Source organism: Lynx canadensis, chromosome C1, assembly GCF_007474595.2.
Source record: "Lynx canadensis isolate LIC74 chromosome C1, mLynCan4.pri.v2, whole genome shotgun sequence".
Lineage (NCBI taxonomy): Eukaryota > Metazoa > Chordata > Mammalia > Carnivora > Felidae > Lynx > Lynx canadensis.
In genome coordinates, this window is record NC_044310.1 from 150,862,457 (window position 1) to 150,887,437 (window position 24,981).

The 24,981-nt window shown below is 41.4% G+C and overlaps 1 protein-coding gene across 1 annotated transcript in view; it reads right to left on the reverse strand.

Annotated features, from left to right (window-relative positions):
* DPP4 (dipeptidyl peptidase 4) overlaps positions 1-24,981 on the reverse strand; it is a 79,001-nt gene that overhangs the window by 53,299 nt on the left and 721 nt on the right. Inside the window, exons 2-5 of the mRNA XM_030325200.2 lie at positions 24,872-24,959; positions 3,124-3,219; positions 2,627-2,718; positions 1,196-1,276 (exon numbers count right to left, since the gene is read on the reverse strand). Of these exons, the coding sequence (XP_030181060.1) occupies positions 1,196-1,276; positions 2,627-2,718; positions 3,124-3,219; positions 24,872-24,959 (357 nt within the window). The remainder of the gene's footprint in view (positions 1-1,195; positions 1,277-2,626; positions 2,719-3,123; positions 3,220-24,871; positions 24,960-24,981) is intronic.

Below are 24,981 nucleotides of genomic sequence, written 5' to 3' on the forward strand. Positions count from 1 at the left end.
AAGATTCTGATTGGCTCCTACTTTATGGGTTTAGCAGAACAGAGTCAGAGAGTCTTCATGTCCAGGAAATGGAGCTGGACACAGTGAATCCAGGGTAAATATTATGATTGAGAGCCACCACGTTGAAATGGGAAATGGAGTAGGAGATGGGGTTTACTTGGCCTGAGTATAGAAGAAGCGTTGGGGCGTGAGATAAGGCTGCTCAGTATTTATTATTTATTCTAGAATAAAAAGGCAGAGGTGGGGATCCCCAGCTTTGTATTTTGTTTTCAATGCAGAATATCCCTACAGGTTTTTAATCTTTCCTACAAGTCTTAAGACTTCCTATACTTGACAACTGTTGTCAAATCCAGGAATAATTAGAAAGCTGCAGTTAAGGGGCGCCTGGGTGGCTCAGTCAGTTAAGCATCTGACTCTTGATTTGGGATCAGGTCATGATCTCATGGTCCATGGATTCGAGCCCCGCATTGGGCTTTGTGCTGACAGTGCTGAGCCTGTTTAGGTTTCTCTCTCTCTCTCTCTCTCTTGCTTCCTGCCCCTCTCCCACTCACCATCTAGCTCTCTCAAAATAAATAAGCATTAGAAAAAATAAAAGTAAATAAAAAGCTGCAGTTAAAGTTACTGGCAATTTGTAGCCATTCTAAAAGTGAAGAGAATATGTGATTAAGCTTTCCTGAGTGTGTGAGACTGATTTGGAGCTGAGGCTCCCCCTTTAGAATGGTTTGTATATGGTAGGACCTGGAAGCTGGGAGGTGATCTGAACCACCCTGCAGAGTCTCTTCTGGAGGAGAGGAAGTATGACTCTTTCTAAAGCAAATACTTACTGAGAGTTTACTATATATAAAGCTGAGACAAAGGAAATAAGGGGTTCTGTTACTGGATGTGCAAGTCAAACAATTTAAATTATAAGTTCTATTTTAACTTGTATTTTATATCTGTAATGTATTACTTGTACTTTTTAGTATTTGAAAACACCAAAAAATAGACTGCTTTGAAAACAGTTGTTGGAATTACCCTTTATGAATGAGAATGGCTATTGCTCCTTTTGATGCTGGATTAATGAGATTTTAGTGCCTATTATATTACTTAGGTGTCAATCTTAAATATTCGTGAACTTGAAATCAGTTATAAAGTAACATACTCATAGGGTTCATAGGGTTCTTTAAATGTCATAGTAAGACAGCATTTCTTTTACCTTCACATAGTTGTACTCTAAGAGAATAAATTGTCCATCAGGAGATACCGAATAATCGTTTATGGAATGTTCAAATTCATCCTGTTAGGAAGATAGAAAAAAGAACAATTGAACAGCTTCATTTAACAGTCATTATTGAGTAATTACTATGTACAAGGTATGGTTCTAGACATGTGGCTCATGCCTTGGGAGCTCCCAGAAATGGCACATCCCCCGACACAAATGACCATTGTGCAAGGTGTGCGGTGATCAGGGTTAGAGAACCAGAGAGGGAAGGATTAATTCCAACCAACGAAAGACCACCATGAGGGTAGGGATCAGGAAAAGAGAGAGAAATTTCCCAGTAGGGGGAAGAGCATGAGCAAAACACCAGATGTGTGAAAGGGCATGCGTATTAAGAGACTATCCAGAGATTAGGCATAACCTGAACACAGTATAGGGTACATCAGAAAATATATAAGGTGGGAGGATGTAAAATTCAAAAAATAGCTTGGACTGAAATATAAAAAGTGGAACTATAAATGACTTTTTGCACATGGATGTGATAGAATCTTATCTGTCTTTACAAAGATGCTCTGGTTGACACGGTATCTGACATGAGATGAGTAGGGTTGCATCAGCCCTAGACTTGGGCAATACAGTGGTCTCATCTACAGAATGGAGATAGGGACACAAGCTAGAATACTCACTCACACAGATTAAAAAGACCTTGAACCAGGACTCTACAGTGGAAACAGAAATCTGAGGGGTACTTGACATTGCAGAGGGAGAAATGATAGGGTTTGTTGAATAGCTAAATATGGGGGCGGGGTCACACAGGAATCAAAGAGGAGTCTGAGGATTTAAAGAGTAGAATTTCATTTTCTAGCCTAAGTGACTCAGAGGAGAGCATTATGTACCAAGATGGGGAACTCAGGAAGAGGAATAGGGTGCTTTCAGTTTGCTGGGAGAGTCAAGGGGAAGTAACTAGTTTAACTTGGGATACTGAATTTAAAATACCTTGAGGCCATGGGTGGACAGGAGCAAGCAAGCTACTAGAAATAAGAGATTTCGATCTTGGCAGGAGGTTAGTGTTGAAGGTGTGCATTCAAGAGTCAAGGTGAAAAGGAGAGCCCTGATGCTGTGGAAGTATATGAAGTTCACAGAAGGAGAGCATGCCAAGTGGGGACAGAGGCCAGCAAGTGAAGACAGAGCCCTGAGGGGCACTTACACTGAGGAGTATGGGCAGAGGAGGAAGAATCGTCAAGGGAGACTAAAAAGTAGCCAAGGCAGGGAGCATTCCAAGAAGAAGAGAAAGATCCACTGTGCCATATGCTGCAGAGAGAGTTCAACAGATGAGAAATGATAGTACTCATGATTTGAAAGGTTATGAAAAAAAAAATCCCCAGAATTTATCCTTAAAGTAGGAATGAATTATGTGATTAAACATACTAATGTACTGTTCTCCAAGAAAATGGAGCTGTTTCCATATTCAGCATTGAATAGCAAGATATTATTATCTTGTTTGTAGAGATAATCGTGATCTAAAGAAAGAAAATGGTCAGATCAGTATTTCAAGTTATGATTAAATATCTTCATCAGCTAAAAATTATCCAGTAAAAACTTAATGTTTACATTCACGCAAGTACTCAGTAAGCATTTGTAAATCAGAGAAACATTAAATGATGGATATTACACTAGTATGCATCCATTTCCCCATCGTTACTGTCAAGGTTTCAATTCACTTTTAACTTTTTATAGTATGTACCAAAGAAATACTAAGGTTTTATTTCTCTTTGCACGCTTAAGGAGAAAAAACAAAACAAAACAACTCTCCTATGTGGTTTAACCAAACAAGGATATCTTCTCAGGGCCACAAAAGTGCCCCACAACCTAACTAGAATGAGCACAAGCATAAAAATCTGTCCCCTCCCAAAAAAAGTCCTTACCTGAAACCCACCGCAAGGAGTAGAATTTCACCCTAAAAGTATTTTTTAAATAATCAGTTAGAGTGTAAGTTCTGCGACTGTCAGCTGCAGCATCATCTGTTGGTTAAAAAAAAGAGCCAAATGTTCAGTAAGATGGAATAACCTAACTTTTGGATAAAATAAACAAATGGATCACTGTAATATACACTGGTCACAACATACAGGAATACACTCACAAAATGGAAAACACATTCTGAAAGACTTCAGGCTGGGTGAATGCACTTAACTGTTAAAGCGTATATGATTGGTGTACCTCCCCGAGCTATGTTAGTGCCTATATTAGCGAGCTTCCCTATAAGGTCTAGATCCGCAAAATCCAATGGAAATATAACTTAAGTACATTTTCTAGTAACCATATTTAAAGATTTTAAGGTGAAAATAATTTCAGCAGCATATTTTATTTACCCCAAATATTCAAAATATTATCATTTCAACATGCAATCAATATTTAAATTTTATTAATGAGATCCTCCACATTCTTCTTTTTTATACTGCTTCTTTGAAACCGGCATGTCGTCTATGATTACAGCATATCCAGGCTGACTAGGCACACTCCTGGTCAGTAGCTACATGTGGCTGCACAGTAGATGGGCACAAGGCCAGACTGTCCTTCTTTGAGGCCTGAAGGTTCACTTCCAAGCTCTCTTGCTTTGCACAGACCTTTAAGACCTGCTGAGCACCCAATTCAGTGACCTTTGTTTCTATCATCTTTCCTTGAACTCGGGGGAGGTTTTTATGAAACCCTCTCTTGGATTCTGTGATACCTCCTCGCTTCTCCTTCTCAGTCTCTAACCTTTATTTTTCCATCTCCTCCTTGACTCTATTTTTCTTCATTGACCTCAAAGGCAGAAATGCCCTGATGTTCAATCTTCAGCTTTTTGCTCTTCTCTTTCTACATTTCTCCTTCCAGAGGACTCTGGAGAATGGGACTTCCTGGGCTTCAGGCATATTTCCCATTTAAATACATAACAACACCTGTACTCACTACCTTAGTCTTCCACACCCTAAACTCACATTTCCAGTGCTGTGTGGGGCCTTCTTAGTGACTTGTCCCATGCTAACCCCAGACCTACCTTGTATAAGATAATTGTCTTCCTTCGAAAATAATTTTCCCTAGGGAATGTGTGTGTGTGGTTTTAGATTCTGTTACTGGAGACCCCACTTCAAAGTCTGAAAATCATTTGTGATGTCTCGCTCTCTCTTACCATCACCTGCATCCTATTAACCCTGTTGATTCTTCCTGCGAAATCTTTCTTCCAGGTATCCTGCCCTGAATTTTTCCCAGTCCAATTCTTCCACTGCACCACTTCTGGCATGGTTTTCCCAAAATCCACTTTCATCCTGGTGACTTTTTCTTCAAAAGCCTTCACGGATTCCCCAATGCCCACAGGAAGATTCCAACTCCTTAGCCTGGCACTCGTGACCTCCACGGTCTGGCATGAGACTCTCCAGGGTCATTTCTACTCACTCCGTGCATTAAGCCTCTAACCTCGTCATGCTGATTGCCTACTGAACCCAGTAAACCTTCTTTGGCTTTTCTGACTTTGCCCCTTCTCCCGAGCCTCCTCCTGACAACATCTCCAACTGTTTCCCGGGCTGGCACAGTCCTCCACCTGCCAACGCCCTCCTCTCTCATCAAGACTTCAGTGCTGTCTCCTCTGACTTTTGCCCCAACACTACTCATTTAATAACTTCTGCTGATAACAATTTTTCCATGCCTACCAGTGTTGTATACTTAGCGAGGCCATGTATTTGTTGAAGACAGGGCCTTGGATTTTTGTTTTTCATCAACCTTAGTACCTAGCACAGTTCTATACCATAGTAGGCACATGTAGGATATCATTCTACAAGCCTAACAAATCCAGTGTAATGCTCCTTCCCCAACCACAGAGCCTCCAGTGATGACAGAGTTTTTCCATATTCTCTGTTCTTTCCACATACATGCAAACATAAGTCAGTCACAAAAGCAGCCACCATCATAACTTTCCTATAACTCTTCTTACTCTTTTGGGGACTGAAAAGCCAGTAGCAGCTTCTCATGTTATTTTTTTTTTTAAAGTCTGTGGAAAGGCAATTCTCTTACACGAAATGCTCTTTTAAAAGATGTTCTTAAGACTTTATTTGGATCTTCTTAAGATTTTATTTATTTGGATCTTATCTGATAACATTGCCTTGTTTCTGCATACAAAACTTTCAGTTTCAATAGTTAAACTTTATTACTTCATCGATATTTTTAAGCCTGGTTTGCTAAATACGTTAAAGATTTTTTTAATGCGTTTTTTTTCAATTCAGTCTTGCCTTTCACCCCTGAAAATTAGCAGAGATATAGCAAGCAAATGGGTAAAACCAGTGCTTGGACATGCAAACTTTCAAACAGGAAGTAAAGCCTTGTGTTACAGAAAATATTTGAAACTCATATTGGATTGCAAAACCACAAATCTATAGATTTATTCACTAAATACCCTGAATTGTTTGTATTCAACTTATTCTCTGACACATCAAATAGCTATAAAGCAAGTACTATTTGAAAATACCATTGAGGATATATACCCTACCAAGAGCTATTAGTTTAAAATGGACACAAAAGACATTCCAAAGTTAGTACAGCTCAAGGTATAAACAGTTATAGACATTCACAGTCCTATATTACCCGCTGATATCTAGGTAGACCTATTGCTATAGAGCAATTTACACACACACACACACACACACACACACACACGTTTACAGTGGAGAACACTGAATGTTTGTGTCTTCTAAAATGCACATGTTGAAATCCTAACTCCCAATGTGGTGGTATTAGGAGATGGGGCTTTTGAGAGGTGATTAGGTCATGGGGGTAGAGCTCTCATGCATTCATGTGCCCTTATAAAAATGACTCCAGAGTGCTCTCTTGCCGCTTCTCCCACATTTCCACACAGGAAACAGACCCTCACTAGACACCAGAGACTTAATCTGCCATTGCCTTGGACTTCTCAGCCTCCAAAACTATGAGAAATAAGTATTTGTTGTGTAAGACACCCAGTCTATGGTATTTTTGCTAATGCAGCCTGAACAACCTAAGATATATATATAATAAAACAGACGTATCAACATAGAGCATCTTGCACTGACTCTTGACTTTGTAAGAAGAGAATTGACTGAGTACTTATAACAGACTACATACAATGTTATCTTATCTCACAGAATGGTATTTGTCCTGGCTTTTTAGGATAGCATGCTTAAATCTGGAATATTAAAATAATTGAGCAAAATTCCCTGTGATGTCACCTGCCCCCCAGGGTGTTATTCTTCACATTCATGATGGATGACTCACTGAGCACTCACCTCTCTCCTGTCTCAGACAATGCTGAGCTCATTCTCTCATCAGGCCATAGCTTTCCCAAACCCATCATCTCTACCATGTTGTGGGGCTCCTTTTTGCTCACAATGGGCCCAGTATGATTTTAATCCATCTGCTGATGTTCCAAATATCAACACTGATGCCATACTTCTGCTATGGCCCAGGACATATGTGAAGGGCCAGGCTTCCCTTGGTTTATGTTAGGCTCACTCAGTCACTTTACCATGACCCTGCGAGCTGCCTTCCATATCCTGGCTACCCAGTCCCAGAACAGCACTGCTAAACTGGAGCAAACAGAGCAACAAATGTTCCTTGTTTTTTGCCTTGCCATTTGATAAGCAGTGCACATTGGAAGATACTTTTGAAACATCTAGATAAGCGAGTTCTGTAAGGCATGAGTGCCAAGTCCAAGTTTTGACCTTTAGCAAGTTCATAATTTGTTGCCAAGTTACAACCTATTCTGTCAAATGCTTACGGGACACGCTCATGTTTCTTTTCCCTTGTCTACTTGCTCACTCACAGGGCACTGCTGTGGCAACAGATGAAGCTCTTTGGCTGCTTGTGTGGTTTTCCTGGTGGGCCTGGGACATGCCGTTCACTTGACTTATCAGTTCAAATCATCGTGCTAGCCAAGCAAAGTGGTTAATCATATGTTACCCATCAGCTTATAAAGAAACTCTTAGATTCATGTCTTGTTTAATTTAAACATCAAAATCAAGGTTAGCAAGTTTAGATTTTACTTTCTTGGTGAGAACAACTATTAGGTTGAACCAAATGAAAATGTCACTCTTATCAGTCAAAAATGACAAAATAGCAGTAAAGTGATTCAACCTAATAGTAAATTCTCATCAAAGTGTGTGGTATCTTAATGAAGTCTTGCAGTAGGATCAAAATCATTTCAGAATGAAAGTATTTCCAAAATGGTAAGATCCATGTGAGGAAGTAGTTTAGTTCCATGGAATAGACTTGCTTTGACCAATCATTACCTTATGATTACAGAATATTTTGAATATTTTATATTTATGAATAATAAACTTTGTCTGTATTAGACTGTGATGTGAATATTTCTACTTCACAAAGACAAACTGTTTTGGTAAATAAGTGGCTAATGCAATGCAACTAAAAAGAAATGTGCTCTTCACGGATCATAAACTCATTAAGTTGTTAAAACACAGGAAAAAGATATCTGGTTATGGAGTTCTTGTGTTCCATATGGTAATCAGTTAACATTTTGTATTGATGCTAAAGAAATAAAATGAGTGTTACTTTAGAATTTGCCACAGCAAAATAGCAGCCCTGACATAGGGACAGAGGAAGCAAAATCAAGAAGCAGAAGAAGAAATTGACTGGAAGGCCCTTCAGACCCTGTATTATCCAGTAGCATATGCAGGCTACCACCCATCTGAATAAATCCAACAAATACCAATAAAGTGTTGGATCCCTGGTGGCTTTGAAATCAGAGAGCTTGGATGCCAGCCTAGGTCCAATTCTTGCACTGAGGTGTTGGGAAAATTACTGAATCTTTCAAGACCTCAACTTTTTAATCTATTAGAAAACAAGAATATACCATTATATAGCTCATGGGGAGGTGCTCATTAAATGAGATAGTGTATGCAAAATGCTTAGCTGAGGATTTAGAATTTAGGGATCCCTCCAGATGTGCTACACTATTGTGTGTGTGTGTGTGTGTGTGTGTGTGTGTGTGTGTTTATATAAATTATATATAAAATTTATTGTCGGGGTGCCTGGGTGGCGCAGTCGGTTAAGCGTCCGACTTCAGCCAGGTCACGATCTCGCGGTCTGTGAGTTCGAGCCCCGCGTCAGGCTCTGGGCTGATGGCTCGGAGCCTGAAGCCTGTTTCCGATTCTGTGTCTCCCTCTCTCTCTGCCCCTCCCCCGTTCATGCTCTGTCTCTCTCTGTCCCAAAAATAAATAAACGTTGAAAAAAAAAAATTAAAAAAAAAAAATTTATTGTCAAGTTAGGTAACATACAGTGTGTACAGTATGCTCTTGATTTTGGGGGTAGATTCCCGTGATTCATCGCTTACATATAACACCAGTGCTCATCCCAACAAGTGCCCTCCTCAATGCCCATCACGCATTCCCCCCCCATCAACCCTCAGTTTGTTCTCTCTATTTAAGAGTCTCTTAGAGTATGCTACACTATTGTGTTGTTTTGTTTCAAGCATGTGCTAGGCAACAAGGACACAAACACAAATAGAGGAGTCTTTCCTCTCAAGTACCTTGCAGTAGTGCAGAGATTAGGACTTTATCTGCAGTAAAATAATAGTTACAGTAATAAGTTTCATTATGTTCATATCCCAAATGATCCTAGTAAGACAGCCTAAGAGCGACACATTGAGAAAACATCTAGGATAGCACAATCTAATTATTTGCGTAGTGCTAGTGAACATCACTTTCTCCCTTTAACATGTCTCATGCCATCCCTAGCATCCACAGTGGGAGTCAGCACTTTATAGCAGGGAGGAAAAACACTCAGCTTGGTGACTTGGAGAATTTTTGAAGCGTGATGTTTCTCTGATTACTAAACACAAGAAGCATTAGACTATCGTTACAATTGCCAGATTCACTTCATAAGAGAAACATCCCAGGTACACCAAGTGATATCTGATAAATGCATGGCCACTGAGCTGGAGCCTGTAGAACCTGGGAGTATACCCTCCACGCATTTACTGTAAGATCAGAGTGTCAGATGACCAAAGTTTTGTTAGGTATATAATCACCGTATTTTCAAAAGTCCGCTCTGAAAGACCAACCAAATGTCACAATTCATATTTCCCAGAATAGCAACAGTTTGGGATAAAGGGAACAACTTAGTAGGAGGCTGTCTGTCATGACTCCAGCCTCACCTCCTCCCCCCCCACCTCCCATATCATTTCTCTCTATCTTCACTGGCCTCCTGGCTGTTCCCTAGACAGATTCAGTCCACTACCGCCTCAAGGACTTTGAATTTGCAGTACACTCTGCCTGGAATGTTCCTACCCTCAAATATCCCCAAGACTTCCTTCCTCACCCCCCACAGGTCTTTATTTAAGACCTGACCTCCCACCCCCTTCATGGCATTCTCTATGGGCCTTCTTGCTTATTTATTTTCCTTCACAATGACACCATCTACCATATCATATGTTTTACTTATCTTGTTTACTCTCTGCCTTATTTGACTGAATGTTAACTCCATAGGGGCACTGATTTTTTTGTGTTTGGTTTTGTTTACTATCACATCACCACAAGCCTAGAACAGTGCCTGGCATATAATAGACTGTCCCTAAGTATTTGTTGAATGAATACAAACACAGTACAAACGGACAATACAAACATAGTAACACGGTTTCAAATACCAGCACAGTGAACTCCAAGTGACAGTGGGAGCACGAAGTAAAGTGCACTTGGCCAGATGGGTCTAGTTAGTAGGTTGGCCAGTAGGAGATGAGGAAGGACTTCCTTTTTCTTGTTGATCCTGTCGGTATGTGCCCAGAAGTAGCACCTGGTCCAGCCTCTAGCACCTTTGGAATGCCCAGTCCTGCCTCATTGTGGCTCCCCACGGTGCCAGAAGTAGCTGGGTGCCTTACACCCATTAGAGCCTTCTTCCGTGTCCTTCTTCTTCCTTTTTGCTTCCAACCCCTAAAGATGGCACATTCTTGCAGCTACTGTCTCTGGGTTACTTCAGAATTTCTCTTTTGCTCTTTAATCTGTGCAACCAATTTTCATATTAAATCTCGCTGCTGAAACACTGAGTGCAATTTCTGTGTTTTTCATGCCATTGGATTTTTACAATATAAGGACTAACACATTTTGCCTTTAAAATAAGGTCTTGATAGTCTCTAAGAATCCAATATCTAGGCCTGGGGTTGGCAACTTCTTAAGGGGCCAGATGGTAAATATTTCAGGCTTTGTGGGTCAGGCCTCTTTGTTGCAACTACTTGAGTCTGCCTGTAGCCTGAAAGCAGCCACAGACAACACGTAAACAAATGGATGTGGCTGTGCTCCAATAAAACTTTATTTATAAAAACAGGTGGCCAGACTTAGCTTTCCTTTGACCACACTGTGTATACATTCCTCAAAACTGTAAGCAACAAAAAAAACAGAAACAAAACTGCTCCCAAGATCAGTTTTGAAAGACAGATATTGAATTGAAACTCTAATTGCCTTGAAACAATATCAGCATAAGACTCCAATATATATGCAGAAAAGTGACAGTAGGCAGAATATTCATGCCTCAAAATTCGGGTCAAGATGAAGGTATTTATAGCCACTGGCAAATAAGTGCAAGGCCAGAGGACTTCCTGATCTAAACCCAGTCTGCACTGGGTTTACTCACTCTGCCTTCACCCCAGGAAGCCCACACAGGAAACCTGCACTAAACAGGGCATCAGGGCTGCTTTATTCCTTTTTGAAATGAAAAGTGATTCATTCATTCATTCATTTTCATAGTCACTTCCTCTTCTCTTGTTAGGACCCTTCTGGGAATAAACACTGGCACAATAATAGCCAAAATTCATATTTATAAATAAAGGCTTTTACGCCCACGATGTTGACTGACATTAAACCAGTGTAATTCCAGGTGACAAGAAACAACTGGAAGGTGGAAATGTATAAATTATATGGATAAATGGCTCACAGGCCCATGAAACACGCAGCTATTTTAGCAAAGAGCTGGTTTCGCTTGAGAAATACTCAAAATTAGTTGCAGTCAGATATCAACAGAAGGTGTTGGAGAACATCAGCATTTGGTGAAGCTGAAAGCTCTAATACTGAATTGCTGAAGAATTTTCCAGAAAGATTTATGGGTATAATCAACAAGGCCACTCTGTGATAAGTGTTTGTCTGCCAGGATATAAGGAAAAATGATCACCAGAAAACAAAACTGCCACAAACATTCCCCTTCCCAGCATTCTGTGAGACAAGTGTTAGTATTATAGCACCTGCCTCTGGGACTGTTAAAAGAACATACGAGTTAAAAATACATAAAGAATAATAACTACAAATGTTTACAGAGTTCCTCCAGTGTGCTGGGCTATTCTAGGCATTGTACATTTAGTAACTTATTCTCATCGCAGTTTTACAGGTAAGGAAACTGAGGTGAAGACAGGCATAGATAGTAAGTGGATTCAAGTCCCATGGCTACTAAGTGCCGAAGCTACACTTGAACCAGGCAATATGGCTCTGAAGCCTATGGTTATTACCACCCTTCTAAACACCTTAAATATTTCGGAGGGTGGTTGCATATGGTAGATTCTATGCTGGCAGTTTTTGTGAATTGGTATAGATGGATACATTAGACTTTATGGAAGTGTTCAAATTCCACGTTTGCATTGAATCCAGATAGGTTGGTAATATCATTTGGACTTGAGGAGTTGGTAGGTTGCATTAGAACACAATTTGTCCTAGTGCTCCAAAGTCAAAGGGGTGCCAATTCTTTCTGAAAACCCCAGAATTTTCTCTACAGACTGTTACTAAAAGTGGAAACTTTGTGACTTCCTGGAAAGGAGGTCATACCACCGTCATTCATTCTTGCCTGGTGCATCCAGAAACTCATGATCTTTTCCCTGAACTCATAAAAAGGAATCAGAAAACTAGGAACTTAACAAGTTTCTTTTCTTCCTTTCTTTTCATGTTCCCTAGATTTAGAACATAACACAACCCTAAATAAATCAGGTCCTGCAGTACCCATTTTCAAAAGAATATGGATTTATCCAATGAAAAGATCCAACAATTCTTCCTTTATAGCAAAAGCTACTCTGAGGGGCCTCTTCCCCACGATGCTTCCCACTTCTGTGCTATGCCCCTCCTACCACCCCTCCACCGACCCTTTCCTCAGCACTTGGAGGAAGAAGCCAGCCCGCCCTGTGTCTCCAGTCCTTGCCTTCTTTATCCCAAGGGACTTTGTTTTCACCTCTTCTCCCTCAACATCTCCACGGTCTTTTCAGTGGTTACTTCTGCCCTGTCCTTAAGCATGCACAGGATGTAGCCATCATAAAAAATATTTACCTGACCTTGCAGCTATCTCTTTATTTCTCTCCCTGTATTTATTAGCAAACGTCTCAAGTAAACAATCCACACGGGTGGCCTTCATTTTCTCACTGTCCCTCCTCATGCCTCTGGATCTATCCCTTACTACTTACATGGCACTCATTTCTCCCTCCTCATCTTCCTTGGCGCTTATTTTCTGCACCCGATGTTTTTCCAGCTAATCAAGTAATTTTATACCATTATTTAAATATGTAATCTGAACAGTCTTGTCTTAACTAGACTATAAGCTGGAAGGATTATTTTATCTTCATCAAACAGCTGCTAGCACTGTACTCTACAAATGGATGGCTTGACTCCATATTTATGAATGTAAGTATTTTAATCAGAATTAGAGCAACATTAAAATGTTAATCAAAAAATATGTTTTTTGCATGAGCTTCAAGATGATTCCTTCAATTCGCCAAATATTTGCCAGGCTGTACTGAGCTGAAACATGTTCCCCCTAAAATCATGTCCACCTGGAACCTCAGAATGTAACTATTTGGAAATAGGGTCTTTGCAGATGAAGTTAGTTGAAACAAGGTCGTACTAGACGGGGGCAGGCCCTAAATCCAATGACTGGTGTCCTTATAAGAAGGCCATGTGAAGACATATTATTGCTGACCTGGAAGACAGAGAAGACCATGTGGAGACGGATGGAAGAAGGCCATGTGAAGACATATTATTGCTGACCTGGAAGACAGAGAGGACCATGTGGAGACAGATGGAAGAAGGCCATGTGAAGATGCAAGCAGAAATCAGATTGATCTAGCTACAAGCCAGGGAACACCAATGGCTGCCAATAACCACCGGAAGCAGGAGAAAGACAAAGGAGACTTCTTCCCATGAGCCTTCAGAGTGAGCATGGCCCTACTGACACCTTGCTTTCAGACATCTAGACTTCATAACCATAAGATGATAAGTTTCTGTTGTTTTAAGTCATGCACCTTGTGCTGATTTGTTACAGCAGCCCTCAGAAACTAATACAAACATGCTGTTCCTTGATGTCATGGGCACTAGAGACATAAGAGTGAACAAAACATGAAAAACTCTTACTCCCAGGAAGCTTACATTCAAATGGGGGGACATAGGAACAAATAGTAAGTACATAATGCCATATGCCATATGTGAGGTGGTGATAGGTGCCACATTGAAAATAAAGCAGGTAAGGGGAAATGGAGGGTCAGGTTTGGGGAGAGGACTGTGTTCAGTAATTTGGTGAGGGTAGGCCCCAGGGATAAAGTGGCATTTTAGCAGAGACCTAAACGAAGTGAGGGGATAAGCAACAGACAGTCCCGGGGAAGAAGAATCCTGGCAAAAAGATTTGCAAATACAGAACCTCTGAGGACAGGTACTTAAATGATGAGGAGGGAACAGGGGAGGAACTCACAGAGGCAGTGAGGCTCAGATCACATAGGCTCTCTGGCCATCCAGATTTCCAGTGTTTACTCTGAAAGATGGAGACTCATCCAACTGGTCTGAACAGAGGAGAATGTGATCAGGCCTCTGTTTAAAAATGGTCACTGTATCAGTTTTCTATTGGTGGATAACAAATGACACAAACATAGTGGCTTAATACAACACCTGTGTATTAGCTCAAGGTTCTGTGGGTCAAATTCCAGCCTGGCATGGCTGGATTCCCTGCCCACGGTCTAGCAAAGCAGAGATCCAGGGGTTAGCCAGGCTGAGCCCTCATCTGGAGGCTTTCAGGGAGAGAGGGGAGGAAGCTGCTTCCAAGATCATGCAGGTTGTTGGCAGAATTCAGTTTTGCATGGGTGTAGGAATGATGTCACTGTTTCCTTGCTGGCTCTCAGCCAAGGATTGCTCTCACCTCGTAGAGTCCTCTCACATCCCTTGTCACGTGGGCCCTCCAAATCAGCAATGGCATGAAAAATCCTTTTTGTGCCTCAAACCTCCGACTACCCCTTCTGTGAACAGCCAGAAAAACTCTGTTTTTTTTTTTTTTTAAGGGCTCATATGATCAGGTCAGGCCCACCTAGGTAATCTCCCTCTCTTGAAGTGGACCGTGCCACAGAACAACCTAATTGCCAGAATTAAATCCATCGTAATGTATCTCAGAGGCTAGTGCATGGGAGAAGGGAGGAAATTTAAGGAGTCATTTTAGAGTTCTGCCTACCACAGTCACCTTATCTGTTGTGATGAAAATGCACTGTAGAAAAGTTAAAGAAAAAGAAATAGGAAGATTTTTTGGTAAAAATTCAGGTGAAAGGTGATGGCATTGTGGACCAGGGTGGTGGCAGTGGAGGTGGTGAGATACAGTCAAATTCTGAAAGAACATGATAGAGGTGACAGGATTTGCTAACCAATTGGAGTTTGAATATAAGTGGGTCTGTGGAGTGGAAACTGCATGGATTTTGGCCTCAGCAACTGGAGAAACGGAATTGCTATCTGCCGAGAAGAGGTCCACTAAGGGAGGAACAGGTTTAGGGGGAGTTCAGAGAAATGTTGCTTTCAGATGCCAATAACATCCAAATGGAGATGCCTGCTCATACATATGTACACAGAGGTCCCAAAAGACATCTGGTCTGGCAATTGGGGCATGTCAGGTTACAGATGGTGTTTAAGGCCATGAAAGTGTATGAAATCACCTAGTAGGAGGGAGGGAGGGAGGAAGGGAGTTCCAGGATGGAGCCCTGGTTGGTCAAAGGTTAGAAGTCAGACAGGAAGAGAAACTTCTAAGGAGAATGGAGGGGGCATGTGGTGAAGTAGAAGGAACACACTAGGAGAAGAGTGGAAACCCAGGGGGAGGTGGAAAAGGATGATTAACTGATAGGACAGTGAGACACAGATAGAGAACAGGGCTCTGCTGTTAGCAGCACACAGGTTAGAGACCTTGAGGAGAACTGAGCTGTGTTAGTGGTGGAGTAAGGGTAAGCCTTGTTGCAGTGGGTTTAAGACAGTGTGGGGAGAGGAACTGCAGACAGATAACACAAAGCTGTTTGAGGAGTTTTGTGGTAAAGACAGCAGGGAAAGGGAAAGGGCTGGTGGTGGGGGGAGTGGGGGGAAGGGCTGGTGACTGGCAGGGATGTGGGATCCAGAAAAGATTTTTCCCTTCCCTTGCCTTCCCTTCACTTCTCTTCTCATGTGAGAGGTTATAACACAATTAGATGGAGAGGAGAAAATGAGGATGCAGAGGGCAGAAGAAAGAACTGAAGCCCTATTTCTAGGCAAAGAAAAAAGGACAGAATCAGTGCCCACAGGAGGATCTGGCCTCAGGCAGGTGCCAGGAAAGTTCACCCAGCACCCTGGGAGGGACAAGTGTGGGTGAATGCTCAGAGGGGCTGGTGGGAATGGAGGGCAGTCTCTTCTGATGGCCCTGTTTACTCATTAAAATAGGAAGCCAGGTTATCAGCTGAGGGGATGTTAGGGCCTGGGAGAGAGGAGACACATTACAGAGTCCACTAGGAAGGTAGGCAAGGGAGCAGGTGGGGAGCATGGGGATTTCCAGGCTTTACAAGAAGCCACTGATGTTGGGTTCTAGATGTGCTTTTCAGTACAAACCACTTTCATTTTTATCAAATCATTACCATGTAGATTAATTGCCCGCTCTGGAGATTTAACAACAAAGATTTGAGTCATCAAATCCAGACACTATGAGGCTATCTTGTTTGCTTTTATTTACTTATTGTATTTTGTTTTTATGGCCATTAGTTATTTCAAATCCTACCTTCCTGGGTCAACTTTTGCAGGTCTAATGTTTACTGTGTAATTTAAAACATTACTTTTTGGGGCACCTGGGTGGCTCAGTCGGTTAAGCGGCCGACTTCAGCTCAGGTCATGATCTCACGGTCCGTGAGTTCGAGCCCCTCATCGGGCTCTGTGCTAACAGCTCAGAGCCTGGAGCCTGTTTCAGATTCTGTGTCTCCCTCTCTCTGACCCTCCCCCATTCATGCTCTGTCTCTGTCTCAAAAATAAATAAACGTTAAAAAATTTTTTTTTTAAACATTACTTTTTAAAATTTCTGTTGACTCTTTCTGCTACCTTTTCACATTGTGAATTGAATAAAATATGACAATTTGTATGGGCTTTTTAATGAAAAAAATGAGAGTAATTCTCCTCAGATGTTTCTGACCCGCTCTGCTGTCTCAGATTTGTATCTTAAATATTTCAAATACAATTCCTCCCCATCCTTAGTCACTTTGGATACCATGATAAAAGCAAGTACTAGGGTCAAAATACATTCAGGATAATACCCTGCTCTGCAATAAACTCAGGCAGTTAGGAAAGAAGATGAGAAGAGGGGAAGGAGAGTTATATGATCAGACTCTTTGGAGTTCAGAGCTGGTCAAAGTAGTTGACATCTACTTTCTTTTGCTAGCAAATTAAATCTTTCAATGTAACAAAAATAAAGGAATGATAAAATCTATGCTATGCCTACACAGACACCCTGTGCCCGGCTATTTCTTTCTTTTGGAATTCCCAATTCAATTTAGGTAATTACCCTTCCCCTGTCATGTGTTAAGGAAGAAGTTTCCTCCTCATCCCAGAAAGATGAGTCTTGATTACTCCAGTTCCAAAGAAAATCCAGAACACAAATTCATACCCCGCCCCCCACTAGTGATTAGTTTAGAATGGACAAGTGACTCAAATCTGGCCTATGAGACGTGAGAGAAAGTCTGCCTTGGGCTGAGGGACTTCTGGAAAAGCCTTTCCTCCCTGATAGAACAGACTATGAATGAAAAACAGCATCATCTTCTCCCTTGCAAAACAGCTGTGTGAGCAATGATGTGCTTGACCCCAAAAGGACACACTTGAGAACACAAGCCAACAGTCTGAGAAGGATGCAGCTGAAAAGACAGGAAGACGCCAGGCCCTTGAGGATGCTGTTAAACCACTGCATTAACAGACTCTAGAGTGGCATTATTTCTACACTTCCAGTTATGTAAGATGCTAATAACAGTACAATAGTAACACTCCATACTTTAAACAAGTTTTGGTTGGGTACTCTGTTACTTGCAGCCAGAAACATTCTGTTTGATACAGAATCAAGGGCCATAAACCATTGAGGACTAAACTTGTAGGTGAACTGTATGCCTGGAAGCCAGTCTAGTGGCTCCAGTATTGGAAGGATTGTCTTTAAGTCCATTAATGATTAATCCTTCATGCCTGGTTGGTTTCTGTACAGACTTCCCTGGGCAGCATTTATCATTGCCCTTTCGTGCATCTATAGCACTTGGATCATTTACTAGAAGGACACTTAGCCCTTTTTACCATAGTTAATGTTTATGCTTCCTTTTATATGGTGAATTGTTTTAGGACAAGGGCCATATCTATCATTTTTATATCTCCAGTGGATAAGAAAGTTCCTGGCATCTAGAAGATGCTCCATAAATATTTGCTGAATTGGATAATTACCATCTGTTGACAAGTATGTGCTACGTGCACAGTGTAGAAGGCATTTCTGAGTCCTGCCTCCTGATCCCTGAAGCGACACAGTAGGACAAAGGCATTAGTTCAGAGGAACCATTGTAGTAGATTAGTTCTTGTGGGAAAGATAGAGCCACGAGAGCAAGAAAAAGTTCCCCACTTTAACTATGAAGACAGCCATTCAAGGAGTCATCCTTATCTCTGCTCCTTCCCTCACTCTTCACTTTGCTCTTCACCATACATTGTTTTACCTCCAAAGTATATTCTGCTTTCCTTTTTTTTTTTTTTATCTCCAATACTACCACCCTGTCCAATCTGCCATCATCTCTCACAAATGCCCCCACTCACCTCCATTATCTACTCAGAGTGAGAGACATTTTTTTTTTTTATAAATTTTTTTTTCAACGTTTATTTATTTTTGGGACAGAGAGAGACAGAACATGAACAGGGGAGGGGCAGAGAGAGAGGGAGACACATAATCGGAAACAGGCTCCAGGCTTGGAGCCATCAGCCCAGAGCCTGACGCGGGGCTCGAACTCACAGACCGCGAGATCGTGACCTGGCTAAAGTCGGACGCTCAACCGACTGCGCCACCCAGGTGCCCCGAGACATATTTTTAAAATGGAATTAAGATCATCCACATTCATGCTTGGAATAAAAAGAAACCCCTTTTCTGTGTCCCTCCACCTTCTCTAGCACACTTAATTTTTGTCCTAGCACCATTATGATCTGAAATTACTCATGTGCTTGCCGACTACTTGCCTGTAGATATTAAAGGTCCATGGGGGGCGTCTGGGTGGCTCAGTCGGTTAAGCTTCTGACTTCAGCTCAGGTCATGATCTCCCAGTCTGTGAGTTCGAGCCCCGCGTTGGGCTCTGTGCTGACAGCTCAGAGCCTGGAGCTTGCTTTGGATTCTGTGTCTCCTTCTCTTTCAGCCCCTCCCCTACTCATGCTCTGTCTCTCTCACTCTCAAAAATGAATAAATGTTGAAAAAAAAATACAGGTCCATGGGAGCAGGCTCCTCATCTCTACTGTTTAGGGCCAGATGCCCTATACCCACAATAACACCTGACATGCATAAGTATTCGATACGTGTTGGTGAGTTAACAAATCCTGCATCTGGCCATCACAGGACCTTAGCCCTCAGGAGGTTTTAAATCTTATAAGTTTCCTGCCTGAAAATAAAAGAATAAAGGAAAACAGAGAATAAGAGCCATCCATGAAATTTGTGACCTTAAGCTTGAGTAGATGGAGCTTTACAACAACTGAGGAAAATAAGAAGAGGTTCTCAGCCCCACAGAGACCATGTTAAGGCCACAGGGGCCACCCAGCCAGTTCTGGAGGTACCCAGTGTGAAGTCAGGGAAGGGGAATGAGGTAGTCCCCACTTAATACCCCTCCTGCTTCCTCTTCCTTCATTATACACCCTGAGCCACCCTAGTCCACAGGGGGCCAGGAACAAAGTCCCTGCTGGCTTTGGCTCTGCTTGGAATTACCTCTGCTTCTTGGCCCTTAGATGCTGAAATATGTGACCCAAGATCACGGGTCTACTTGCTTCCCCAGTGAACCAAATAATGAAGAAAAGTACACTTAATGCATACAGGTAACTAAACCAAATGCTTTATAATTGAGTTCAGAAAACTTCATAGAAAGCTGTAATTTTAAAGTGAAATATGAAGCTGCAAATATAGTACATGGCAAAAAAGAACACAGCTAACTCAGAAGTTCTGATTTTGTGGTTTTAGTTTACTCTGAAATTGAGAGACACACCCTTTTTTAGAGGTCACGCTGGAGCTATGAAGACTAAAGGTAAAAATATTTACAAGATAATTGATTTACAACAATGAAAGGGAATTGGTATCAAACCATAAAGCAATGATTAATCATTCACTTACAAAAATTCCCACCAAAGCATTTCTTTAAAACAGCTACAGATGGAAATCAGCAGACTCAGGGAAGGCTAAAAGTCAAAAGGTTTGGATTTCCAAATTCTAGTACTTATTCACAAAGCCCTAAACTTCAGTGTAACAAGTCAAGATAATAATACCTTAATGGATTGTTCTGGGAAGATCAAATCAAATAACATAACATGCATTAGAAACAAAGTAAGTGTAATTGAGTGCAAAGAACAAATCTGGACCTACTACTAGTAAAGATACTTAATAAGACCAGTCCACAGGGTAGGATATCAGCCCAAGCTGGACGTCACTGTCCACGGCTTTATATAGGAATGGAGGTACCAGAGGCAGGTGTGTTTCCTCAGAACACTTGGCATCAGGGATTAGCAGCCATGAAATTATATTATAGGCATATACGTGGGAAATTGTAACTTTATGCTAATATGGCCACGTTAATTTTATACTTGATCAAAACCAGAAGAATGATTTGGAGTTTAAGAGCATCAGCTCTGGAGTTGTGTTGCCTGAGTGTGAATTTCAACTCTGTGGAACTCTGAGCAAGTTTCTTAACTTCTTTGGTGGCCAGCTTCTAAGATGGTCCCCAATGATCTCTGCTGCTAGTATTCATGCCCTTGTGTAATGCCCTCTCACACTGTATCAGGGCTGGTTTGTGCGAGCAATATAATACAGCAGAAGTGCTGGCATATCACTTCTGAAGCAAGGTCATAAAAGGCTCTGTGGCTTCCTATTTGGCTGCTCTCTTGGATCCTTCATTCTACGGGCAGCCAGCTACCCTAACATGCCATGGAAAGGCCCACATGGTGGGGAACTGAGATGTCTTAGCCAAGAGCCACATGAGAGAGCTTAGAAGTGGAACCACCAGCCTCAGTCAAGCTTTCAGATGACATCTTGATCAAAATCTCGTAAGAGATCTTTAGCTAGAACCTCCCACCTAAACCACTGCCAAATTCCTGACCCACAGAAGTTGTGAGATAACAAGTGTTTCTGGTTTTAAGTTTCAAGGTAATTCATTATGCAGTAATAAGTAACTAAAGTACTCTCTCAAAGTAAAATTTACATTTCTGTAAAAATGGAGATGATAATAGTCTCTCAAAGGGTTGTCCTAAGGATCAAAGGAAAAGCATATTGAGAGCCCTCTGCCCAATACCTGGCACAGAGTGAACACGTTAGCTATTATTACATGTTTGCATACTTTCTCTTCCATAAGCAAGGTGGTCCTGCGTGTATTTATGGCTACATTTCCCATGGGCATCAGCACTTTAAGTACACTGATCCAGCTCTAATCAGTCATTTTATGTTGTTTTTCTCTAGCCATCAACTGGGCAAACAGTCTTGCCTTTTTCTCTCTGATCCACTTTGGGATGAGAGGCAAGATGTATAAGAGAAATTTAAGGCACATACTGTGGCTAGGGAGCCACAATAGCTGGCCTGAAAAAGACCAACCCACTGACCTCCTGAGCACTTGACAAAGGTTGACAATAGTTAACTGAGCTAGCTGGAGTCAACCTGAGCTTTTACAGAGCTCACTGTTTAGAAACTGTCCCCTGAAATATACAAAGCTTTCATTCAGCCTCATTTATGTGCTTTTAAACCTGGAATAGATACTGGACTTCCTCAGGCAAACTTCATAGATATTATCTTTTCTTTGAGTATTCCTGTCTCCTTCACATCTGGGTTTCCTTTTATTACTGATGGATGGGTGAGCAGTCAAATTTCCCATGCACTGAAAGAAGATACTGAGGAAATTTACTGCTAAAGCAGTGAAAAGAACAAGAGAAGAACAGGTACGTTTCTATCCCATAATAAAACTCAACAATAAAACTATTTGACAAATAACAAATACAATAATAAAACTATTTGATAAATCTTTCAAAAGCCCAGCCTATAATATAATGTGAAATGGGAAATAAAGGGCTCACCAATATTGAGTCAGAGATTTTATTACCACTAAGCCATGAGGATTTCTATACTTTCATTATAAGTATATTTATATATTTTACTGAGGATTCTCTGGGAAACTGAACGTTTAAATGTAATATCCTTCTATAATAGGATATATGAAGGGTTTAAAACAAAATAAAATCCTTTATTATACATACAGAAGGAGGTGAGCTTTTAATTTTGCTTGATGACATGCATAATTCCTGACCTCAGGGAATTTTTATTCTAAAAAAAAAATACAGAAGTATTACACTTATGCCTCTCTTTCACTCTATCTCTCCTCTGGGTGTGTTTAGTTCCGCTAAAGTCAGTGTTTCATATGGAAACACTTAACCTTCTCTTAAACCAACCTCTCAGAGGATGAACTTGGGTTTGCTCATTTCTTCCTCCTTTCTTTTGGTTGTTTATTTCTTAGCTTTCTGCATGATCTATCAAAATCTTCCTCCCTCCCCTTCCCTCTCCTTTCCTTCCTTCCCTCCTCCCTCCCTTCCTTTTATTTCCATTTAACTTTGCTCCCTCCCACTTCCTATCCCCTTTTCCTTCCTAGTACTTTTTTTTTTTTAACTTTAAACTTAGATTGACAATATGGAGAACATTTCTTGGGTGATGACTCTGGATTCTTTGTAAGAATGCTGCTCTTCATTGTGGCACAGCCCAGGAATGATATCGTGGACTTAATGATAATGCCACATTCCTTAGTTTTCATCTCTGCCCCTTTAAAGCAGGAGTTGAAACAAGAGGATTTCCCTTTCCTCCTCAAATATACATACATTCCAACTAAGAAATATGAGAAGAGAACTTGAGTGTGTAAGTATAAACAAAGCACCCCATGATACCACATATCCACCCAGTTGCCCAAGGGCAACATCCTTAGCCACCCTCCTCTTCCTTGTATGTTTAATCAATTACCAAAGTCTAATTGGTCACATTTCTGAGTAGCCCTATAGTCTCCAAATTCTGCTGTGCACCATCAGTCTTCTAGGACACTTCCCTGCTTCCCCTCTAGCCTTGCCCTGCTCAACCCCTGTACCCACTGCCCTGCCCAACAGTCCAGGCATGCTCACAATTCTCCTGGAGTTCTTCATCATCTATGGTTAAAAATCAAACTTCTTTCGCTGCTTCCCACTCTCCTCTTCTGCTAGGAGCCCGTTTATAATCCAGTTAGAGGATGTGCCCTTGTGTCTCTGTATTGACTCATAAGGCATTTATGTTTTCTGGAAAACCTTATCCCCAGAAACTGATAGTAACCATTCACGCATTCCCACAGAAGAAACTTCTTATGAGAAGACCTTCCCAGAAGTACTCCTTCTAATCCACAGGCAAGTCTGTTCTGCTCAAGCCTCTCTAAATTATCTTATCAAATCATAATACTTAGATGGAGACACAGGAATCTCTGGAGAAGTCCCCACCAAAAGAATGTTCTTGAAATATTTGTCCAAATTTCATGGGGGGGGGGGAAGAGACGAGGTGTGGTTTTCAGGAAATGGCAAGACAGCCCCTCTCTAGTCTGCATGCTCCCCCGGCAAAGCAAAATCCCTGTAGTTAACCCGACCAACCCCTAGAAGGCACTTGGCTGACCCAGTCTCCTAGACCATCTCACTGCCCATTTCAAGTGGCTTCATCAAAGTTTGGTGTTCCTTCCAAGTTTCCTTAAGGAAAGTTCTGATAGTTACAGCTTTATACCCATTCTTCCAGTGATGCTGTGGTGTGCTTCAGTGATGTTCTGGAGACAAATGAGCTATCCGTTTTTTTTTTTTTTAAAAAATGCATGACTTTTTGCATATTTGTTTCCCACTAGCTATAAAGTTCTTGAGGTCAGAGATCTTTAAAAATTTCAAGCCTTGTATTTGCAGCAAGTAGCACTGTGCCTGGGACATAATGTAAGCCACGTGAATATTTATTGATCGTATGGATGATTCATTCTTTTCTTATAGCCAGGCTTTGTGTGTGTGGTTGTTTAAACATACAAAGTATCATTTCAAAAAAACAAGAGTCAAATATAAGTGAACTGATGTCTGCCATTTAATTGTTTAAAACGATGGTAACCATTGCTTTCTTAACTAAAAGTCATTATCGATAGGTCAGCACACTCAGTTACTTAACCTTTGGGACCTCTGCCCCAGTCCTGGAATTGCCAGGCAAACATAGTCCTTGATAGCTTCACAAACTAATTCTGAGCTGTCACCTTGAAATCTGGAGAAGACCCCTCAGTACGTGAGCACTGCCTGCACATTTCCTGGTTAGACAGAGCATCCAGAGAGAATGCTTCAGTTGGCTGACTAGAATGTGTCTTACTGAAATGAAAGTAAATATTTACTTAGAAGGAAAGTAAGGCCACAAGAGACCCAAACTAGTTGTTCTCACTTGTTTGCACCCAATAATGTGTATTCCATTATATGAACATTTTATATCAGGAACTACAGCTGCACTGGGTCAGGAAAGCTAAAAGAAATGAAGGTGGCTTTCAATGAAAGAATCCACCACACATCACTGATCCCATCCCCTTCCGAATATTACCACGTACACCAGTTTTATGATTTACTCTGAAATACTGCTATAAGTGGTCAATAGTTATTTCCCTGCATCTCAACTCTCCAATTAATGACTTTCCATCACCCTGGAAGGAAAAGAACCTGGGTTCCCCATACAGTCTTTTCTCAAAACTGTATCGTAGGAGTTTTCTTTCTCTCATTTTTCCCCTCCTTTTATGACAGGCTTACTACTGTTCGGGACCTTCAAACACCACATCTTCTCCTTTGAAGATCCCTACTAGGGAGGCTATTTTTTTTTTTTTAAATTGAAATCATATTAAACATTTAACTTGGAATTTAATAAAAAGAAATCCTAAGGCTTCTCCTTAATTTCAGGAAGTGTGTATTTATGATACATAAAATGTGGCCGCTGCCAACCTTTTGCAGCCTGAACGCTGGAGACCCCGGGAAGGGCATCTAGCCACGACCAGGGAAGCCTCAGCTACAACCTGGTGCACTGGTCCAAGCCCCCAGCAAGATCCTTAGCTCTCGGTGTGGTAAGGTAGAACCCGATCCTGGTCTCCAGTTGTCTTATCTTTTTCAAATGTTTCGAACTTACTGCCTTTGTTCAGCAGAACCACGGGCACGGTGATGATGGTGATGAGCGCAGCAAGCCCCAGCAGTCCCAGGAGCACCTTCCACGGTGTCTGCAGGCGGGTCAGATCGTGT